This window comes from Lagenorhynchus albirostris, chromosome 6, assembly GCF_949774975.1.
Source record: "Lagenorhynchus albirostris chromosome 6, mLagAlb1.1, whole genome shotgun sequence".
NCBI classification, from domain to species: domain Eukaryota; kingdom Metazoa; phylum Chordata; class Mammalia; order Artiodactyla; family Delphinidae; genus Lagenorhynchus; species Lagenorhynchus albirostris.
This window is the reverse complement of record NC_083100.1, coordinates 922328-941822: the sequence shown is the minus strand read 5'-3', so window position 1 is coordinate 941822 and position 19495 is coordinate 922328. Positions and strand designations below refer to the sequence as shown.

The 19495-nt window shown below is 67.4% G+C and overlaps 1 protein-coding gene across 4 annotated transcripts in view; it reads right to left on the bottom strand.

The window, feature by feature from the left end:
• Positions 1 to 19495, bottom strand: part of KIF1A (kinesin family member 1A) — an 89240-nt gene that overhangs the window by 33823 nt on the left and 35922 nt on the right. For 3 of the 4 annotated variants that reach the window (XM_060151650.1, XM_060151651.1, XM_060151652.1), the window contains exons 11-25: positions 18689 to 18764; positions 17628 to 17706; positions 16839 to 16981; positions 15080 to 15213; positions 14115 to 14194; positions 13795 to 13870; positions 11550 to 11629; positions 11164 to 11270; positions 10187 to 10270; positions 8300 to 8480; positions 8145 to 8217; positions 7871 to 7964; positions 6986 to 7134; positions 6455 to 6633; positions 4917 to 5054 (exon numbers count right to left, since the gene is read on the bottom strand). In XM_060151650.1, the coding sequence (XP_060007633.1) occupies positions 4917 to 5054; positions 6455 to 6633; positions 6986 to 7134; positions 7871 to 7964; positions 8145 to 8217; positions 8300 to 8480; positions 10187 to 10270; positions 11164 to 11270; positions 11550 to 11629; positions 13795 to 13870; positions 14115 to 14194; positions 15080 to 15213; positions 16839 to 16981; positions 17628 to 17706; positions 18689 to 18764 (1673 nt within the window). Of the gene's footprint in view, positions 1 to 3981; positions 4222 to 4916; positions 5055 to 6454; positions 6634 to 6985; positions 7135 to 7870; positions 7965 to 8144; positions 8218 to 8299; positions 8481 to 10186; positions 10271 to 11163; positions 11271 to 11549; positions 11630 to 13794; positions 13871 to 14114; positions 14195 to 15079; positions 15214 to 16838; positions 16982 to 17627; positions 17707 to 18688; positions 18765 to 19495 lie in introns of all 4 variants that reach the window. The other variant, XM_060151649.1, reaches the window with a different exon arrangement.

Below are 19495 nucleotides of genomic sequence, written 5' to 3'. Positions count from 1 at the left end.
TGAGAGAGCTTAGGGAACTGGGTAGGACAGCCCCAAGCTGCAGGGCCAAGTCAACACCCACCCTCCAGCAGGTGGAGGGCCTCTTCCCCAGGGCAGGACCCCTTCCCCGGGGCACTGCCCGCTGCAGAAAGCCGGGTGTCGGGAGGCTCCCAGGAGCCCCAGGCACAGCCGGAGGGAGGGGCCGCGGCCTGCCCACTCCACGCGCAGCCTGCAGGGAACCCACAGGAGGACCCTCGGGGAAGGCGGGGACACCTCTGGTTGTGGGCTAGGTGAGGGCATGGTGCCAGGCACAGGGGTACCTAATCAGCACAGCTTGCCCGAGGGAGAGTTTAAGGGCTGTCCAGGGCCACCTGGCCAGGAGGGGAAGCCAGGCTCAGGGCCGCCTCAAAGCCCCCGGCCTGCCCAGGGCTGCCTTCCTGAAAGGGCCAGGGGGCAATTCCACAGGGACTTCAAGCTCCCAGAAGGCCACTTACAGAACCCTGGAGGCGACCCAGGACCGCCCCTGAGGGGAGTAACTACCCCTCCCCCTTTTTGAGTCCGCAAAGGCCAGGCCAAAGGCAGTCTGAGGCACTGCACAGAGAAGTAAACTGAGGCAGGCGCCGGACGCAGCCCAGGTCATAGGCGAAGGCCATGGCACGCGGGCCCCCTCCTGGCTCCCCCCCAGGGCCTCACCGCTCCACAAACCTACCATGGTCTCCCAGGGGGCGCTTTCTACCACGTGGCCCACCCGTGGGCACAGACGCCAGGGTCCCACACATCAGAGGGGGCTGCGCCCCTCGTGTCCTGAGGCTCAAACAATCCCACTGGCAGCCCACGAGACTGAAAACTCCAGTGAAGAAACCATATGTGCCTGTCCCTCCGAGCTCACGGGGGAGGCACTGGAGCCCCCAGCACCCCGGGCGGCAGGTGCGCCCGCGTCTCCTCCGTTCACATCCCAGCACGGAGACCAGGGCCCTCACCAACGGCGCATCTTAGCTGGACTGGCTGCGTCTTTCTTTCTTAGGGGCACAAATACGGTGCCGGAGAGCTAAGACGCCGTGTAGAGCTGGTGAAATACGCCATTCCTGCCCCATTTCACAGGTGAAGACGGAGGCCCAAGGACATTAAGGAAGTCGCTGGCAGCAGAGCCCAGCTGGCGTGAGGCCCCACAGGCCGGCTCCGGTGCAGCTCCCAACCGTGCGGACGCCACGCTCCACCCCCCACCGGCTTAATTAATGCAGCTCATTAACTAAGTAAATCCAGCCTTTCTTGATCTTTCAGGATTTCCTCACGTCAGAGGGGAAAGAAAGCCCAGGTACTTCTGGCATTGAAAAACCGCAGGGCCGGGGCCTCGAGGGAGCCCTTGACTGGAGGTTAGGGTCTTACAATGAAAAACACGCCTGGAATCCACGGCCACACTCCCTCCCTCTGAACTCCATCACCGGCTGTGGGAAGGCTCTCACGCTCACGGGTGCCCAGGTGGGTTCTCATGCAGATCCGGCTGCGGCTCCCAGAGGCAGAGAAAGAAGCCACGCTGGATACTCTCTCCTTCCTGCTGCCCCAGTCCCTGTCTGACTGGTGATAGTGACGGGTGCACTCAGCCACAAGGGACCTCTGGGGGCCCAGCAGCCACGGCCCCCGCTGGCAGCACCAGCCTCGAGGGCAGGGGGCGGGGGCTGGAAGACCCCGGGCCCACCCCGCCCGGCAGCCCCAGAACTTGAGGGGATGGGGCCACGGTGCAGAGGCTGGGCCTCCCCCTCACTGCCCACCAGGTGCCGGAAACAACCTGACGTCAGCACCCGCCACCCTGGGCCAGAACAAGCCAGCCCTGTCCAGAGAGCCCTGCGGCCACGGCGCACCTACCCGCCCAGACGGCACAGAGCAGACACGGCGGGTCAGTGCTTTCCCACCCAGTCTTGAACACGTCCCTTGGGCGGTCGCCAGTCCCCCTTCCCCGGGACCCTCCATCCCAGACAGTCACCCCCTCGCCTTCCTCTCTCTGCAGCCCACCCGCCTTCTGAAAGCCACGGTCTGAGCAGGGAGGACCATGGGGCAAAACGGAGCCCCCAGGCCCACTTCCTCCACCTGGGTTGGCCCATCTCACCTCCCAGTTCACTGGCACCCAGACCGCCAGAGGGAGACCCCCCCGGGGGGCTGACCCTGGACTTGGGTGGGGAGCCCCGGCTGAGGACGGGGGAGGCCCCTGCCGGGGGCCCTGTTCACAGAGGTGAGGCACCTTGAAGCAGGCTGAGACCCGCCGGAGAGAGAGGAGGTGGCAGAGCCGGGGCTGAGTGTGGGGCAGCGCTAACCACGAGATTGGTGAGGTGCAGACGCATGCTGGGGCCCGGGAAGCCTGTCCAAGGGAGACAAGAGTGGGCGCCCCCATTTCGCTCAAGCCTTGGAGAGAGAGCCAGCGGCTACCAGAGGGAGAGAAGGAGACCAAGGGCGGGCCCTTCTCAGGGCCTGGGCCGGCACAGCTGCTGCGCGGGAAAAGCCAATTCTCGCCAACCAAAAAGATCAGGACGTTTCCAGATGAACCCCTCGCAGACGGCCGCCGTGGGGAGCTGGCCTCTCACTCGTGGCTTTGGTTTGGCTTGGTGGTTTTGTCACATCCCAGATCCACAGAGGGGGGAATGTCGGAAGGACCCAGCTCTTTCCGGCTGAGACTGCGAGAGCCCACCCCCGTTTCTCCCGGTGTCCTTGCCCCCGTGTGCCCCGACCCCGCGCCGGCCTGGCACCCGGCCGCCCTGGCCCTAGCGGCCAGGCTTTCTGAGAGGCCTGGGTGCAGCTGGCCCTGGGGCCGCACCTCCTCCTCGGGCTCAGCAGAGCAGGAACCCAGCCGGGGCGTCTCGGAGAGAGCCACGCGGTTTTGTCCAGTGGGCCAGCATCTCACACTCAGGGAAGAGTAATCAGAATAAATCCGTGACGCACCAGCTGAGAACCTGCTTCCTTCCAGGAGGAACCAGTGGGGCCTTCACTCCACCACCCGCACCCAAGGGCTCCCAGTGCAAACCCCGCTATCTGGGGACCAGCCTCGGCCTTCAGCTTTCAGTACTGGTGCTGCAAGGTCAAGACTTCCAAACACTTCCATCAGTCTAGCCCAAGGAAGCAATCTGAAACTCCTAAAGAGTGCTGTTAAAGCTATCTTACACCTTTGCCTATACGTAAATTCAGTTTTCATGAGCTGAATTTCCTACTACTGCAGCTAGGTTTCTCAGCCTTTCCTTCACCTTCCTGCTTGCATTCCATTCCATGGTCACAGACATAAGGATGGACTGCGTACGCCCAACCTGCCTGCAGGGCGGGGGACCCCCGCTCCCCCGCTGAACTTGGCCTCTCTCCTCTGTCCGGGAAACTGAATCATGGGCTCCTCTGCAAAGGGCCCTTTCCCACGAGGGCACGCGGCCACCGGCACCGTCTCCGGCACTGGGGGTCAGGAGGGACAGAGACTGGCTCAGAGAGAGGCCGGGCTGCCCGGGACCCAGGGCCTCAGAAGGAGGCCCTTCCGCTGCCCGGGCACCTGCCCTTCCTTCCCTGCCCCCCGGCACGGCCGGCTCCAGCTTCTGCCCCTCTCCCCACAGAGAGGGTAGGGGCACTGGGAGCAGACCAGGACCCCCCATCTCTTCTGGAAAACAGTGGAAGGAGGGGAAGCCACGCTGGCCGGTGCGGGGCGGTGGGGCCGCAAAGATGCACGGCTCCACCTTTCCGAATGCCCCCGCGGGCCCTGAACGGGCAGGGGCGTTGCTCTTCCCGAGTCCCGGAGGCCTCTCTGCGGAAACAGGCCCACCAGTGAGGAGCCCGTGCCCCGGGGCACCCTGCCCTCCTCCATCACTGGGGCCCCTGCAGGAAGGCCAGGAACCCCCGCGCCCCCTCAGGCCCTGTCCTGGGGAGGCCCCGCTCGCCGGGGGCCGCGCCCTGACGGCGGTCAAATCGTGCCCGCAGCAGTGCTCCTGTGCAAAAGAGCTGGTTCCTTCCCAGCATGCTGTCCTCGACCTCACCAACCTTCCTACTACACTGAACAGGGGGGGCCGGTCGTAAAACGGGTCCCGGCCGTCGCACGGCATGCGCTCCGGAAAGACGTCGTCCTCCAGGTCCTCCTCCTCCCCCACGCTCTGCTCCTCAGCAGGCTCGGCAGCGTCGGAGTCGGGGCTCGAGGAGGCGGGGGAGGGGGTGAGAGCAGCCATGCGCTCGCTCATGCATGTGTTGAGAAGAGGGTAGCTGTTGCAGCCAGAGGTGACTGAACTGGGGTTAGTGCGACAAGACAGAGAGAAGTTAACGCCAGCTCCTCGCGGGCGGACGGGGCGGGGCGGGGGCTTCCGAGGAGAACCCAAACCAAACACACGACCGTCGAGGATGCTGCCTCGACAGGCAAGAGAGCCAAAGTGCCCGGTCCCCAGGCGGGGAAGACACCGCACGGGGGTCAGTGTAGAGCTCCGGAAGGTTCCGGAGGGCACCGGCAGGTATGGGCCCGACCAGGTGTGGCTGAGGCCGGTGAGGGCCTCGGGAGCCTGGCCGCACTGAGGCCTCAGGAGCCTTGCCCCGTGGGGGGCAGGGGCCGGGTGCAGCCCCCGGACCAGGAGGCTGGGGACATTAGGCGTGGACTCTGAGCTCTGGGAGGACACGGCTCCGCCTCCCGCTCACACCCCACCTGAAAGCCTGGCCAAGCCTCACGTTCACACACACGGACAGGTGTCACCTGACGGCCATGGTCCCGGAGCGGGGTGGGTGGCGATGCTGAGACCCCGCTCCCTGGCCAGGGCCCACCGATGTGTGGAGAGGACTGGCCAGGGGGCTCAGACCAGGAAGGACCAGGGCCGGGGAGTCGGGATGGAGAAAGGCATCTGGCCGGCCCACTCCTCGTGTCAGGGCCAGGGCCCAAACCCGCACTGCCCCCCACCTTCTCTCAATCTCTCAGCCCGGGGGGAGGAGGCGCCTACCTGCCCACGAGCCGGAACCAGGGGAAGCGGTCGTAGAAGGGGTCTCCACCAGTCACCACGTTGTCACAGTCCTCGATGACGCTGGAGGGCACCTCGGCCGCCCGGTCGTACATCTCCCGCATCAGGTCCAGCCGCTGCCTGCAGGGCAGAGGTCAGCGTGGGCCCCAGCGGAGCATCCTGGGGTCTCAGGCCCAGCACGGCTCGGGCCACAGCATCCTGCACAGGGTCACCCACGGCTCAAGCTGGCTTGACAGGAGGACCCTCTGGGGTCCTCGGAGTCAGCCGACCGTGGCCAAGGGGCTTGCAGTTCGCCACACGTTCCTCTCGGCCCCCGTGACGGCCGCGGCACGTCAGCCGGGTGGGGTCGGGGACCAGCCCCGCTCAGGACGGGGAGTCGGGGCACGGAGCCCCGGAAGTTTGGGGAGCAAAGGGCAAGTTGCGAGAAGACACAGGAAACAAGGCGTTTTAGAGGCTATCCCCCGGAAAACCGGCCGGTGGTGGGAGAGACGCAAACGTCTCCCTCGGGGGCTCAGGTGCAACAGGAGGGACGTGGGGTGGTGGGGGACATCCGCCCTCCAAGAGCAGACGGCAGCCCAGGAGGACAGGGCAGAGGCAGGCACGTGTCTGTGAATGCGCGTGGGTCAGTGCATGTGCCGGGGGCGGGGACCTCATAAGAAGGGAAAGCGTCTGCGTGTGAGGGTGTGTGAGCGGAATGGAGCGCGTATAAACGTGTCTGCGTGCGTGAGTGCGTCGTGACCACGTTTTCCGTTCTCTGCATCTCATGACGTTTCCACATCTCTGGGGCCTGCCCCGACAGTGAACAGCCTGTGGGTGAGCCCACCTCCACACAGGCCACCACCCGCCCCTTAGCCGACTTGCACGCCAGCCGGCTCCCCAGCCCTAGATCACCTGGGCACAGCCCGGGCCCGAAGCCCGCAGGCGTTATGCTGACCAGCCAGTCCTCACTGTTCACCCTGCCCTGCTTTGCCCATGAAAACCTCGCAGAGCCGTGGCAAGGCCCTCCTCTCCCTCCTTGGCCCCCGGACGGCCCTGTGCCCACGCGCCTCTCGTTTCTAGGGGCACTTGAGCAACATTAAAATTGTCTTCAGTGGCAAAGAGCCGTCCTGTCACCTTCACCCAGGAAGAGCCAGGCGCACGTCACGGTGAGCGTGCGGGACCTGAGGTAGAGCCGTAGGGCAGACACCTCCCAGGACACTTGGCCGTCCTCCCTGGGGCCCCACCCGGCCCTCCTCCACCCCCCCCCCAGGTGGAGGAGCCCCCAGCTTCCTGCAGCGCCTCACCCGCCCCTTCCTCCAAACTGTGCCACTGCTCTGGTCGAGGAGAACGTGGATTCTATGATGAGGCTGGATCCTACTTACATCTTGTCTTCTGATTGTAAAAGAAATCGAAACAGGAGGAATCGCTGCCTGGACGCGTGCGCCCCTTGCATCCCACGCCCGCCTCTGTCTCAGCGGCCTCGGCCCAGGCCCGGGGAGCAGCCCCGCCCCACTGCCCACCGCACGGCCCACCCACTGCACCTGAGCTTCTCCAGCGTCCAGTAGTGGGTGGCCCCGTTCTTCTGGTCCTGGACCTCCACGGCCACGATGGTTCGGGGGAAGGGGCGAGTCTCTCGGTCTTTGGCGGCCTCTGGGGGCAGCAGGTCAGGCGGCAGTGGGGAGTACAGTGTGTCCGTAAGGAGGACAAACTGGAACTGGACCTGTGACCGGTGAGGAGGACGTCCGTCAGCCCCGGGGAGGGTGGAGCCCGGCCCTGGAAGGGCCTCCTTCCCGCTGCCTGTCCCTCAACCGTCCTCGGAACCTTCCCGCCGACTCCACCTGGAGAGGAGGCTCCACCTGCCCACCGGCCTGCCTACGCGTCCTGCTCTGTCAGTCTGGGGCCCCCCCTCCAACCGCCCCCCCTCCTCCCGGGGGCTGCAGGTCAGGGGGTCCGCCCCGCCCCCCGCCGGGAGGCGGCGCAGCCTGGCACCGAGGCCCGGCGGGAAGCAGGACGGGTGACGCCCGCCCTCCGAGGCACAGACAGCAGGGGCAGGAGCAGCGGCAGGGGCCCACCTTCTTCTTGAGCTCGACGCTGATGGCGTTGGCCTCCTTGAGGAAGATGGCGTTGCCCCACAGCAGGTCCCGCAGGGACGTGAACTGGTACCACTTCCACTTCCGGAAGGCCCACAGCGCCAGTTCACACTCCCTCTCCGTCCACTGGACTGCGGGGAGAAGCGCACGGGGTCATCACGGGGCTGGGCGCTCGGTGCGCGGGTCCCCAGTTGCACACTAACTGGCAGGAAGCTCTGCCGCAGGGGACGACCCTCGTGCCCCAAAGAGGCCGCCGGCTCCCCCAGTGTGAGCGCCAGGGTCCTGAGAGTCAGGCTGGAGCTCAGCAAGGACCTGGGGGGCAGCAGTGGGACGGGGGCAGGGGGGCAGACAGGGGCTTGTCCCACACACCCTCTCGGGTGGACGAGTCCAGCCGGGGGGAGACCTGGTCACATCAGCACAAAGGTCCCGACCAGCTGACCGGAGGCCGAGCTGGACGTGAACACCCTGCCCTTGGGCTGCCCTCGGGCCCCCAGCAGCGAGAGGTCAGCCAGTGGGCCGCCCAAGCAAATGCTCCCAAAGCGGGTCCCGAGGTGTGGAGCAGAGACCAGCCTCCCTCGGGCAGGACAGGGGTGAGTGGATGCAGGGCACCTGCCTGGGAGCACCCACCCCGCCCCGCCCTCCGCACGCTCCAGGCCGCCCCCGCCAGAACCAGCGGGTGGGTGCACACACGGGTGTGTGCGTATGCACGGGTGTGTGCTGCTGCAGCTCAGCCTCCCGCATCCTGCCTGTAGCCCGGGGACCCCAGGGCAAAGGTGCCAAGCAGCTGACCTGCAGGGAGCAGCCCGGGGCCGCCTCTTTCCTGAGCCCCCTCCGCAGCCCACCCCCACGCGGGACAGGGCCCCTCACCTTCGTCCTCCGGCCCCTCCTCCTCCTCATTCGCCTCCGGGTAGCCCCGGGAGCCCATCTGCTTCTGCAAGGCCTCCAGCTTGCTCTCGTAGTCCTGGCGCAGAAGCGAGGCTGGTGGTCTCCACGTGGACACCCGCCTGTCGTCCCCAGCCCTCCCGCCCGGGCCCGGGCCCAGGGCGCCCGGACGCAGCCCCAGCACAGCGGGCCTCCCCACTCTCCCCGGTTCCACCCCTCGGCCCCTCCTCTTTCGGCCTCGAGCGCCCGCCGCCCTCACCAGCCTCTGCTGCTCCAGGAGGTAGGTGGCCTCCTCGCGCTCCCGGCGGTACTGGTCCTCCAGCTCCTGCAGCCTGCGAGAGCGTGCGGGGGTGAGGGCGGGCGGGGCGGCGGCGGGTGCGGGGGGCGCCCGGGCGGCAGCCCCTGGGGCCTCACCTCTGCTCCATCTCCTGCTTCATGTCGATGCCCTGCTTCTCCAGCAGCTCGCGCTGGGCGAAGGCCCAGTCCACGGGCTCGGCGGGCGTCTCCGCGCAGGGCGTGCGCTCACGCTCCTGCCTTGCCTGCTCAGGGTGGTTGAACCGGAACACGTGGCTCTTTCCCATGATGATGCGGTTTCCTGGGGGATGGAGGCGAGGCCAGAGTTGGTGGACATTTGGCCTCGGCTGGTCTCGGGGGTGAGAGGGGGGAGGAGGAGGGAGAGAGGACGAATGCAGCCGGGGCTGCATCCTAGCACCACCCACCCCTGGGGGTCCTCCAGCCGCCAGGAGCCGGCCCCCCGGGTCCTGTGCCCGGGGTCACCCTTGCCCCCGCCAGGGGGCCACCTCCCCCACCAGGACCCGAGCGGGCCTCCCCACTCTCCCCAGTTCCTCCCCTCGGCACCTCCCCTTTCAGCAGCAGCGATGGTGGCAAAACACAGCCTGGGGTTCCTCCACTGCTCCATCCCCTCCAGGGCCCCACAGGTGCCACCCCCCGGGGCCAGCCTGGCCTCCTGCTCCCGTGCCCTGGGCCTTGGCACTCCCCTACCCGAGGGCTGGGCTTGGCCCCCTCCTGCAGGGAGCTTCCCTTCCCATCTGTCCCACCGGCGGAAGCAGGGCAGGGGTCTGCGTGTTTCCGGGGCAGGGTCCACCCTGTCTGCAGGACCCTCCAGGGTGCACCTGTCCCACGAGGGCAGGGCCTGCTGTCTCTGGACAGTCCTGCCGGTGGGGGTCTCTTTGGATGGCCTAGTTTCTCTCCAGCTTTTTCTCCAGGAACCTCGGCTCTGCCTTGCGGCCTGCAGAGCTGGTTCAGCCCCTCTCCCCACAGGAGAACCCGGGCCTGCAGGCTGGTCCTCCCCAGGCCTCCCTCAGCCCTCCCCCAGCTCCCGAGCCCGGCCGCCCCTCCCAGCCCGGGCCCTGCCCCGAGCCCGCAAGCACCAGGCCCCATCCTGAAACAACAGGGGGGAGAAGGGAGCTCTGGACCTGCCCTGGCCCAGCTCAACTGCCCCATCTCCCCACACTGGCGGCCAGGCGAGGCCCATGAACCCAGGATGCACGGTGCGTCCCTCCCTCAAAGCAACCCTCGGGACCCCAAAGGCAGGACCCTGGGTCCTGGAAGCTAAAAACAAGGCCCTTCAGGGTGGCCGGAGAGGTCTGCACGTCAGGCTGCCAGGCGTCACCTTCTAGGCCGCCCATCCCCTCTGCACCCCCAGTTGGGGAAGGGGAGGGTCCCCCTCATTCTTAGCAAAAAGTCACGCCAGCCAAAGTTGACACGATGGTCAGTGTTGTGTCAGTTTGGCTGGGCTGGGGAGCCCAACGGTGCACCTACAGTCACGTGACCTCGGGAAGGAGCCCACCCACCGTTACGCAGGCGGGCCTCCCCCACCGGGTGAAAGGCCTCAGGAGCTAAACCGAGGCTGCCCTGAGGAGAAAGTCCCGCCTGTGGAGTTCAGACGTGCCTGTCCAGCCCTCACCACGTCCTGAGCCAATTCCATTAAATAAATCTCTTGATAGGTGAACAGACAGATAGATAGACAGACGTACATATCTCCAGGTGTGTTTTAGCACACGAGGACACGAAGCCAGGGGGCCGGCGTCCGGAGGCCGGTGCAGCGCACACCCCGCTGGCTGTCCCTCTGCTCCACCACGCGCCAGCCCCACCGGGGCTCTGGGACAGGCACCCCCCGCCCGGAATCCCGCCTCGGCGCCCCTGGAGCGGCCTTCTCCCCCCACCCGCCCCGGCCCGTGCGCTGCCCGGCTGGGGGGGGGTGGATTGGGGTGCCGCACGGGCAGGAGGGGCGCGTGTGCAGGGCGGGCGGCACAGGGGCCACCCCTGCCTCCACTGTACCTGACCGCAGGACACTGGGCTCCGTGACTTTCTTGCCATTGACGTAGGTGTCTGCCCCTTCACAGGGCTCCAGGGTCACCACGGCTATAGGACAGATGGGGGCACGGAGAGGACCGTGAGGGGCTGTCCTCCTGGCCGCGTCCCCGTCTGAGCCCAGCAAGCCCCGCTCAGGGTCGGGGGCAGGGGGCTCGACCCACCTGGCCACCTGCCACCCAGGCGCGGCCCCCGCCAGGCCCCTCTCCTCCCTGTGGCACCTGGCTTGGGCCTCGAGAAGCCGGAGGGGCCTCTCAGCCCCTCACAGATGAGGAAAGTGATGCCCAGTTGGGAGGCTCACGGGCCCAAGTCAGAGGCGGGGAGGCCGTGCTGGGTGACCGCCCCGCCCCGCAGGGTCTCCAGGTGGGATGGGAAACAGTGGCTCGCATGTCCCCAGGAGTCCCAGAGCCCCTCCTGCCTTCGTGCCCACCCACCGAGGGGAGAGAGAGCTTTGGGGACGGAATTCTGGGAGAACCAACGTCCGCAACACTGTTTAAGGCCACCCTGAAGTGGCCTGGTCACAGAGGGGGCTTTGGTCACTGGTCTGCATCCCAGAGGCTGTCCAGACACCTGCCCTGATCTCGGGGGCCGTGGGCACTGGGACAGCCCAGCAGGTGCCTTCTTGAGAAGGAAGGGTCATGCCCAGAACCGGCAGTGGGGACGGAGGCCCGAGGGCAGGCCGGCCAGGGAGAGGGACAGATGGCCGCTCCCAGCCCACGGGAAGGCGTGGCCTAAGAATAGCCGTCCCTTCGATCCAGGCTCAGTGCCCTCCTGCCCGTGAGCACCCCAACCAGCCCCCTGTGCAGGGACGGAGCTGCATGTCCCCAGCCCAGCCTTCAGAGCACCTTTCGGGGTGGGGCAGGGGGGCTCCCGGGACTGAGTGGGGAGCCAGGAGGGCCGACACCAGCAGCGCCGGGTAGGGGCGGGGCTGGGGGAGGCCATACCTTCACCGCCCCCTCGGGAGTCGCTCCGGAAGACGCAGTGCTTCTCCTTGATGAAGTGTCCGCTCAGGACTATGTCCTGCCGCTTCTCTGCGCCTTCCCGGCCCACTCTGTGTGTGTGGTGCAGTCGTCAGCGCCGGCTGGACCCAGGGCACCGCGACGCCACCCACTGGCCCGCCTGGTCCCCCTGCAGCCCCCAGGATGCCCAGCTCTTACGGGAAATGCCTGGAGAGCACAAGCGGGGGTCCAGGGGACAGCCCCCAAAGCGGCCTGGCCTGGGGGAGCCATACTGCCCAGAGGGGCCCACAGCACCCCTGCCAGCAGATGCCCGGGCTCAGCGACCCCTCAGTGGGGGAGCCCAGTCCTCCCCTCGCCCCGTCGACCCCCACCTGGTGATCCCATCCTTGATGTAGTAGAGAAGGCACTCGGACATGAGCGGGTCCTCATTCAGGTTGACGAGATGCGGCGTCTGCGGAGATATAAGGGTCACCTCTCTTCGGGGGGCAGGGGGGGATCCCGGCCCAGGCTGCCTGCTGCCCTCTCTCTCCCCAGGACCAGATTGCCACCCGCCCTAGGCCTGGCCTCTCGGGGGACACAGTATCCTCCCAGCCTGGCAGAGAGAAGACTTTGATGGGGACCCCAGAGTCTTGGGAGGACAGCTGCCAGGCGGCACGTGGGGGGCTGGGCTTCGGGAGGGGCTGGGACCCCAGCTCTGAGCACGTGAGTGCCCAGGGAGTGCTTGGAGGCTGTGGTAGGCCCTTGGATGTGCAGGGCAAGGCTGGGTCTCATGGGGCCTGGGCCTGGTCCTCCATCCTAAAACGGGGCTGCAGGTCCCCATTCCAACCGGGGCAGCCAGGAGCTGAGGGCCCTGGGATTAGGACGCTGGGCAGGGAGGGGTCGGGCCCTGGACGCCAGGGAGCAGAGAGGCTGTGAAAAAAGTCCCCTGAGCCACGCAGGTCAGACGCCCACACCTGTCCTAACCACGGGTCTACCAAAGCATGACCCAAGGCCAAGGTGACCGCTTCCCGCAAGCTGCCCCGCCTGAGCGCTGCCCTTGGCTCCCCACCCCAGCCCGTGCCCAGGGCAGCCACTGCAGGCTCTGTCCACTGGGCCTTGGACCAGCACCCCCTATCTTCACTTTCTCCACTGCTCTCACCCGGGGTCTCTGGGCCCCGACACTTCCTGACCTCACACCCAGTCCCGGGCAAGGATCCTGCAACATGGCGGAGGCTGGAAGAGCTTCCTGTCTGTTCCCCACCTGGCACCTTGGGCCAAGCTGCCCCCACTCTGAGCTACAAACCCCTCCGACACCCCTGCACAGGGCTGTGGACACCTGGTCATCAGACACAGGACAGGCCATCCACAGCGGCCCCTTCCCCTGAGCACAGAAGGCATCCAGCCAGGAAGGGCCTGTGCTCCCTCCACGGGGCCGAGCGGGGGACCCAGCTGGCCCATGTGCTTCTCCAGAGTCCAGTGGGGACCCCACTGTCCTCCAGAGGAAGTGTCCCTGGTGGTCCCGAGGGCCGCCCTCCCACTCCTGGACAGTGTCCAGACCCGGGGCCACCAGCAGATCCCTCTGCCACCAATGAAGCCAAAGGACTGCACAGCCAGTGTCCCCAGCTTCGCCTGCCCGCCCCGGGGCACTGCACCCACTGACAACGCAACAGCTCAAGAGCGAAGCATTCCAAATGGAAACCAAAGGCCCATCCGACAGGCACTGAGGCGGGACCCCGCCAGGGCGCCACCTGCTCCCCGCCCTGCCGAGGGCCTCCCGGGCACCCCTCCTCCCTGCTTCTGGGCCTCAGCTGCTCCCTGGGCCGGAGTGCGTGGGTGCAGGAGAAGCCTGAGGAGCCCGGCCCTGTCCCCAGGGAGCAGGCACCCTAGCGGATGTGCCCATCCTACCAGCGCCCCGTGCTCCTTTCCCTTGGGGCCCCAGTGGCTCCGTGGGGCTCCACGTGCCGCCAGCTTCGCAGGCTGGCGAACGAAGAAACCCTTTGCTGGGGTGAAAGGTCAGCCAGGCAGCAGGGGCAGGGCCTGCGGAGTCCCGTGCTGGCGTCAGAACAGACGCCACTGCCTTCCAGGCAGGCTTCTGGGCTTGAAGCTAAGCTCCTAAGGGCTCTGAGGGTCTGGCAATCTTGGGGGTGGGGGCATGGGGGTGGGGGTCTGGGTCCTAGAATCACGCAGAGACTTTTCCCCTGATGTTCATGCTTCGCCCCATCTGAGCTACTGAACAGGGGGCGGTGCTCTGCTCCACTTGAGGGCCGGGGCCATGGGCAAGCTGGCCTGGGTGGGAGAAGAGGGGTCCCTGCTGGGACAGCCAGACCCTGCCCATGAGGGCTACAGGCTCCTGGGGGGTCCAGGCCCCACCTGTTTCAGGACCCCGTCCACCCCTCAGGCAGCTAAGTGACCTCTCTGACGTCCTAAGGCCATAGGGACATCCCACCATGAGGAGGCAGGGTCTAGGCTCCACACAGGGAAGGGAGGGCTGCGGGTGAGCCTGGCCGGGTGCCTGGAGCCGCTCTCCCTGCTCCCAGGAGGACCCTGCTGACCTTCCAGGAGCCGACACCTGCCAAGGGCTGCAGGTCCCCCAGCCCTGTCCACATCGGGGCAGCCCAGAGAATGGCCGGCTCCTACCTTTTTGGGAGAGAACACCCCCAGGGTGCCGCCGTCCTCCCTCATGGCCACGCCCATCTCGGCCAGCAGCGCTTCCCTGGGGGATAGAGCGGGGGTCAGCACCCGCACAATCTTTCATCTGGTCAGTGAGTTCAGGTGTCCACTTGAGGGACTGGTCCCCTGACTGGGGATCGGCTCAGTGGGGCCATTGGTGACAGCGGGGGGCGTGTCACTGGATGAGAGGGGACGGGTGTGTCCTGCACTGGGCGCGGCCACCCCTGGGTGCAGGAGCCGAGAGCTGAGCACAGGGCTGCTGCCGGCCCCCAGCCCGCACCGCCCACCTCTCCATCCGGATGGCTTCCGTCCGCCGCAGCTTCTCCTCCCAGGTCTCATTGAGCTCAGCGATGATCTTCTCCGTCTCCTGGGGAGCAGACAGAGCAGAGCGAGGTCAGCGCGGGGGGCAGGCAGTGGACAGAGGCCTGCATGCCAGGCAAAGGAGAGACGAGTAGCCGGGCCTGCAGGGCCCAGCACCCCAATTCCCGGGTCCATCCAGACTGCTCGAAGTCTGAAAGGTCAAGGTGAAGGGCTGAGGGCTAAGACGTGCAAAGGACGCGTGTCTTTGCTGTGGACACACAGAGAACAGAGGGAAAGGCAGAATAAACCCAGAGGGAGAAACAAACACGCAGGGAGACGCTGACACCGGTTCTGAGGCTCGCGTGCCCCTGGACCAGACGGACGACACTTCCCACACCAGCACCGCCTCCCCGTTTCCTTCCCAGCCCCCGCATTCCAGTGGGCCTCTGTACCCCAGGTCCATCCCGGGTGGACGCCTCCCACACCTCAGGTGGGCCCTACGCCCCAGGGTGGCCGCATAGCCCACCCCCTCATCAGCCCGGGTCTGGCGCCTGTGCCGTTGTCCCCTCCGTCTGGGCTCGCCGTCCGCCGCTCACACCCGGCACCTTGTACCCACTCGCTGAAGGAAGCCAGTAACCCTAACGCTAAACGCAGGCCGCCGTGGCCAGGCCGGGAGGGTGAAGACCATGCAAGAGCACGTATAAGCACGGAAACCCGGGAGGGAGGGCGCAGAGGCCCTAGGATCCCCGCCCTAATCAGCAGACGGGCCCCACGGTCCTGGACAGGGTACACCGACCCCCTGGACGGGGTGCTTGGGGTCAGGGGCCGAGACGCACCCCGCGCCCCCCTGCATGGCTCACTTCGCCTCTGACCAAGCCCCTCCGCCTGCGACCATCCAGGAGGAGGGGTCTTGGCCTAGCGCCCACCAGGTCCGAGCCCGGCCCTGCCTCACCTTCAGCCTTTCTATGGCCTCTTCACTGCCCGGGGCAAACAAGATGCGCTCGTGCAGGCTGGACACAGAGGCGGCACGGCTGGACAGGGCTGAGAGCGAGGACGACGGGCTCACACCCACCAGGGCGTTGGTCACTGTGGAGAGATTGTCAGGGACTGCACTCAGCTCCACCCCGCCACGGTTACAGTTACTGTTCTCAAGGTCGGACACGTCTACAGGAGGAAGTGGGGAAGACAGACGGGAGGAGAGAAAAGAAAGACCAAGTTGGGAAAAAGCAAGAGGCAGGTGAAGAGAAGGTAGCAAGCAGGGACCAGGAGCTGGGCACCCGCACGAGCACATGCAATGCTGCCCCTGCCACGGTGCGGCTGCGCCACCAGGTCCCTCGGCATCCCCGCCAGGGCCTCCGCTCCCCCCCCGCACACATGCCGAGCCTGCGGGCCACCGGCGTCCCTGCCCCCCTGCCCCCCTGCCCACCGCCCTTTGCTGCCACTGCCCAGCGGCCCCCCTGCACCCAGGCCCTGACTCTCATCCTCATCCTCTCCGCCCCTCGAGCCCGCCACCCACCAGCCCGCCACGCACCCCGAGCTGCGGGTGCGGGCGGTGCTGTCCGCCCCGCCGAGTGGCCTGGCCGAGCCGTGGACTGTGGGACCTCCGAGGGAGCCCACGCTCCTCCACCCCAAGAAGCTGCTCTGGGCCCCCTGCCGCCCGGCCTCCCTGCCCCCCAAGGCCCGGGAGTTGGGGCTGACGCAGCCCCTGGGGCGGGAGGTGCCCAGGCCCCTCCTGGCAGAAGCAGACACACAGCAGAGCAGCGGCAGACATAGGACAGCACGGGCACTGCGGAAACTGAGGGCGCCCTGTGGCCCCTGGGGTGGGGAGGCCCCAGCACGTGCCCCTGCCCGGGGAGCCGGGCCCACAGCCGGTGGGAGACGCAGGCTGGGAGGACCTGGCCGCATTCACACTCCTGGCGTTTCCAGGGGAAGGGGCCTCGGGGTGGGCGGGGTCAGAGGGGGGCCAGAGCCAGGAGTCGGGGATGGACCCGGCCCTGTGAGCTGTCCCAGCCTCTGCTGACATTCAGGCCTGTAGGAGCACGGCGGGCAGAGAGCCTGACCTCAGCCGCGCTCAGCCTGAGGCCTCGGCTGCCCCACGCCTCCCGGTTGCCTCAGTTTCCCAGCAGACGCGAGGGTGAACCAGGATCATGGCTCGCAGGGTGCCGTGAGAGAGAGGGCTCAGGTCCCCCAGACCCCAGGGGGGGAAGGCCAAGGAGGGGTGGGTGCGCCCCGCCCCCCCACCGTGCTGCCCTAGGCCCCGCGGGGCTGGGCCGAAGCAGGGATGCGCAGAGAGCAGCGGAGGGGATACACACATTTGGGTCCTCCGGGCACAGTGTTGGCTAAGGGGGGGAGGCGAGGGGGAGAGACAGAAACAGAAGAACAGGTTTGTCTCCAGAGGGCGCCGTCGCAGGCCGGGCATCAGGTAGGGTGGCGGTGGTCTTCAGCGGGACGGGGGGACAACCCCGGCACCGCGGCTGGCCACTGTGGCTTCCGGGGAGACCGTCACCGGCCTGCTTGGGCCAGCGGCAAACCCGAACCATGCAGCTCCCCAGGCCCAGTCCAGAACCCCGGCCCCCCACCCAGCGGTGGCTCCGCCTGGAGCCCGGAGCAGAGCCTGGGCCTCGGACCAGAGGGGCCGCGAGGGCAGCGGGACCTGCCCCAGCCCCGCAGCCCCGCTGCCCTGGCCAGGACGGGCGGGCACGGACACTCACTGTCGGCGATGTCACCGAGCCCCTGGGCGTACAGCAGGTCCCGCAGCCGCGTCACCTCGTCCTTCAGCTCGCGGATCAGCTTGTTGTTGGGGTCCTCGTTGATGACGGCGTTACAGCGGATCTGCTTGGCCCGGTCCGCGTACCTGGGCGGCAGAGGGGGGCTGGGGGCTGTGCTGCCCGGCGGCCAAGGGCACCCGGAGCCCCGCCTGCGCCCAGCTGCAGGGGCATCTCCGACAGGGAGTCAGCAGGGCCACTGACCCACAGGGGGGCTTGCCACCTGGGGAAACCAAGGCCCCAGGAGGGGAAGGGACGGGGTGGAAATTCCTCCACACGGCGAGGCCTCCGCGTTTGGACTTGTGGTCCCAGGCGGACGGTGCGAATCTAACCTGCACTCCAGCCCTTTGCGGTGGCAGCCAGGAGGCCAGAGCGCCGAGCCAGGCCGCCAAGCTGCTTCCCGCAGCCCGGGACGGCCCCTGGCCGGAGGGACCTTCAGACATGCCTGCCCCCCCGTGGCTCGTTAAAAACCCCGGTGGCTCTGTGGACCACGGGTGGGGGCGAACCGCTCAGCCCGCGAGCCCAGCTCTCCTGGTCAGATGGCAGGACCCTGGGCCACTCGAGGCCACACGCGGTGGGAAATGGAATGGGACCCGGAAGCACCAGGTGCCCTGCCAGCCATCTGGAGCCTAAGAAGTCCAAGTGAGCCGGCCCTGCAAGGAGGCACCCGGAGGATCCACTCCCGCCCAAGCAGGCTGGTGGGGGACAGGGAGGGTCCACGCCCCGCGGACACACCTCAGGGTACTCAGCGTCTCATCGTAGTTGATGTCTGCGGGGCTCAGCGCCGCCACCATCGCCGTCCGCGAGTTCCCACCTGTGGGCGGAGAGCAGGTGGTCCCAGAGGAGGGTCAGCCCCACTGCTGCGCCCCCTGCCCTCCGCCCGCACAGGCGTAGCTGGGAGGTGAGCAGACAGCAGGCGGCCGGCCTCCCTCACCGCGCCGGGCACCCTGCTCACTTTTCGTCTACATAAAACCATGCTTTTCCGACATTTGGGGTCACATTACAACCAACAGGCCTCCCCCTCCCCATAATAAAGAGAAAAGTTGTGGAGAGTTTTATGGCATTTACTACAAGGACTGTTTCTGCTCCATAAACGTTTCACTTTTATCCTTCTTATTTGATACGTTTCTTAACGTTTCATGTCAGATTCCCAGCTCGGGTCACGTGGATCCCAGCATCAGGAAACGCACGGACCCACAGGGACCTGTGTCCCGGGGACCACATCCCCAGGGTGTGGCCTCCAGCAGACTGCGAGGCGATGCCGCGAAGGGCTCAGGGTGCCATGCTGTGAAGGGCCTCCCCACCCACCCTGGGGCGGGACCTGGGTGTGGCCCTGGGGCAGAGGCCTCCGTCCAGGCTGCATCTCAGGTGAAGGGACACTCACTCCTGTGATTCTCACGGCCTCTCTTGGGGGACCCACCTGCCCCCGGGGTCTCCCATCTGCCCTCTCCTCCACCGGGAGGCCGGCCACTGCACCCGACGCTGGCCCGAGCCGCGGACCAGCTAGGCTGGTTCTGGGGTGCAGGGTCAGCCAGCCGGGGCTCCCCAGAATCACCGAGGCCCAGAGGGTGGGTCCTGGCTCAGGAGCGCTGACACAGTGTCTGCTCATGTGCAGCCCCGAGGGCCATCGGGGTCCCCGGGCCTGGCGTCGCTAACCTACTGCTGACCCCTGGCCCGGGCCCCCGGAGGAGCCCCCGGGCTCGCCGCACAGCCCGGGAAGCATGGGCACCCGCCCAGGCCGGGGAGGACGGCGGCGGCCGGGCCGGGCGTCAGATCCGCGTCGGGCGAGTCCTCACCCAGGTTTTCTCGGAGAAGCCAGGTCAGCACCGAATCTCTGTAGGGAATGAAGTCTGTCTTCTTCTTTTTCTTGTTCTGCAGGAGAGGAGCATCAAGGTCAGCCCCGAGCCCGCCGCAGGGGGAGGGAAGAGGGGCTCGAGCACAGGTGTGTCCCCGAAGTCCAGGCGCCTGGGGCTCGGGGCGGGGCTGCTCCCAGGGCCTCTCCGCCCCCCAGTCCCAGTGCCTCCGCTCGGGCTGCGACCAGGGACTTGCTAGCACGTTCCTGGCCTCCCCCCTCCTCCGTCGCCACAGTGTGGAGAGCCCGGGCAGGCTGATGCCAGGGGCCAGGGCCAGTGTGTCCTCGCTCCGCGCTGTCAGAAGGACCAGCGCGAGCCCATCGCCCCACAAACACCGCCAGCAGCTCTGCTGACGGAGGGCAAGAGGCCCCTCGCCTGCAGGAAACCCTGCGGGGCCCCTCCCCGTGCACACGAAGCCGCCTCCGCCTGCGCCACGCCCGGGCCCGTCCCGCCTAAGCGGCTCCAAAGCCCCCAGCAACCTGGTCCCCCTCGGCACCCGCTACCCCCGTCAGGACGGGGCTCCCGCGGGCACCACTAAGCGCGGCGCAGGGGCTTCCCCGCCTCCCTCGTTCGCGCACGTTTTTGCCTCAGGAGCGTCTGCTCGGCAGCCGCAGCGGCCCCCAGGGCCCCGCGAGGGCGTTCCTCAGGGCACAGACGCATCACCCCCGAGGGGAGCCTGCAGGGCCCGCGAGTCACGGACGCTCCGAGACCCGCCGCTGGGGGGCGGCTCCCCCGCGAGAGAGCAGGTGT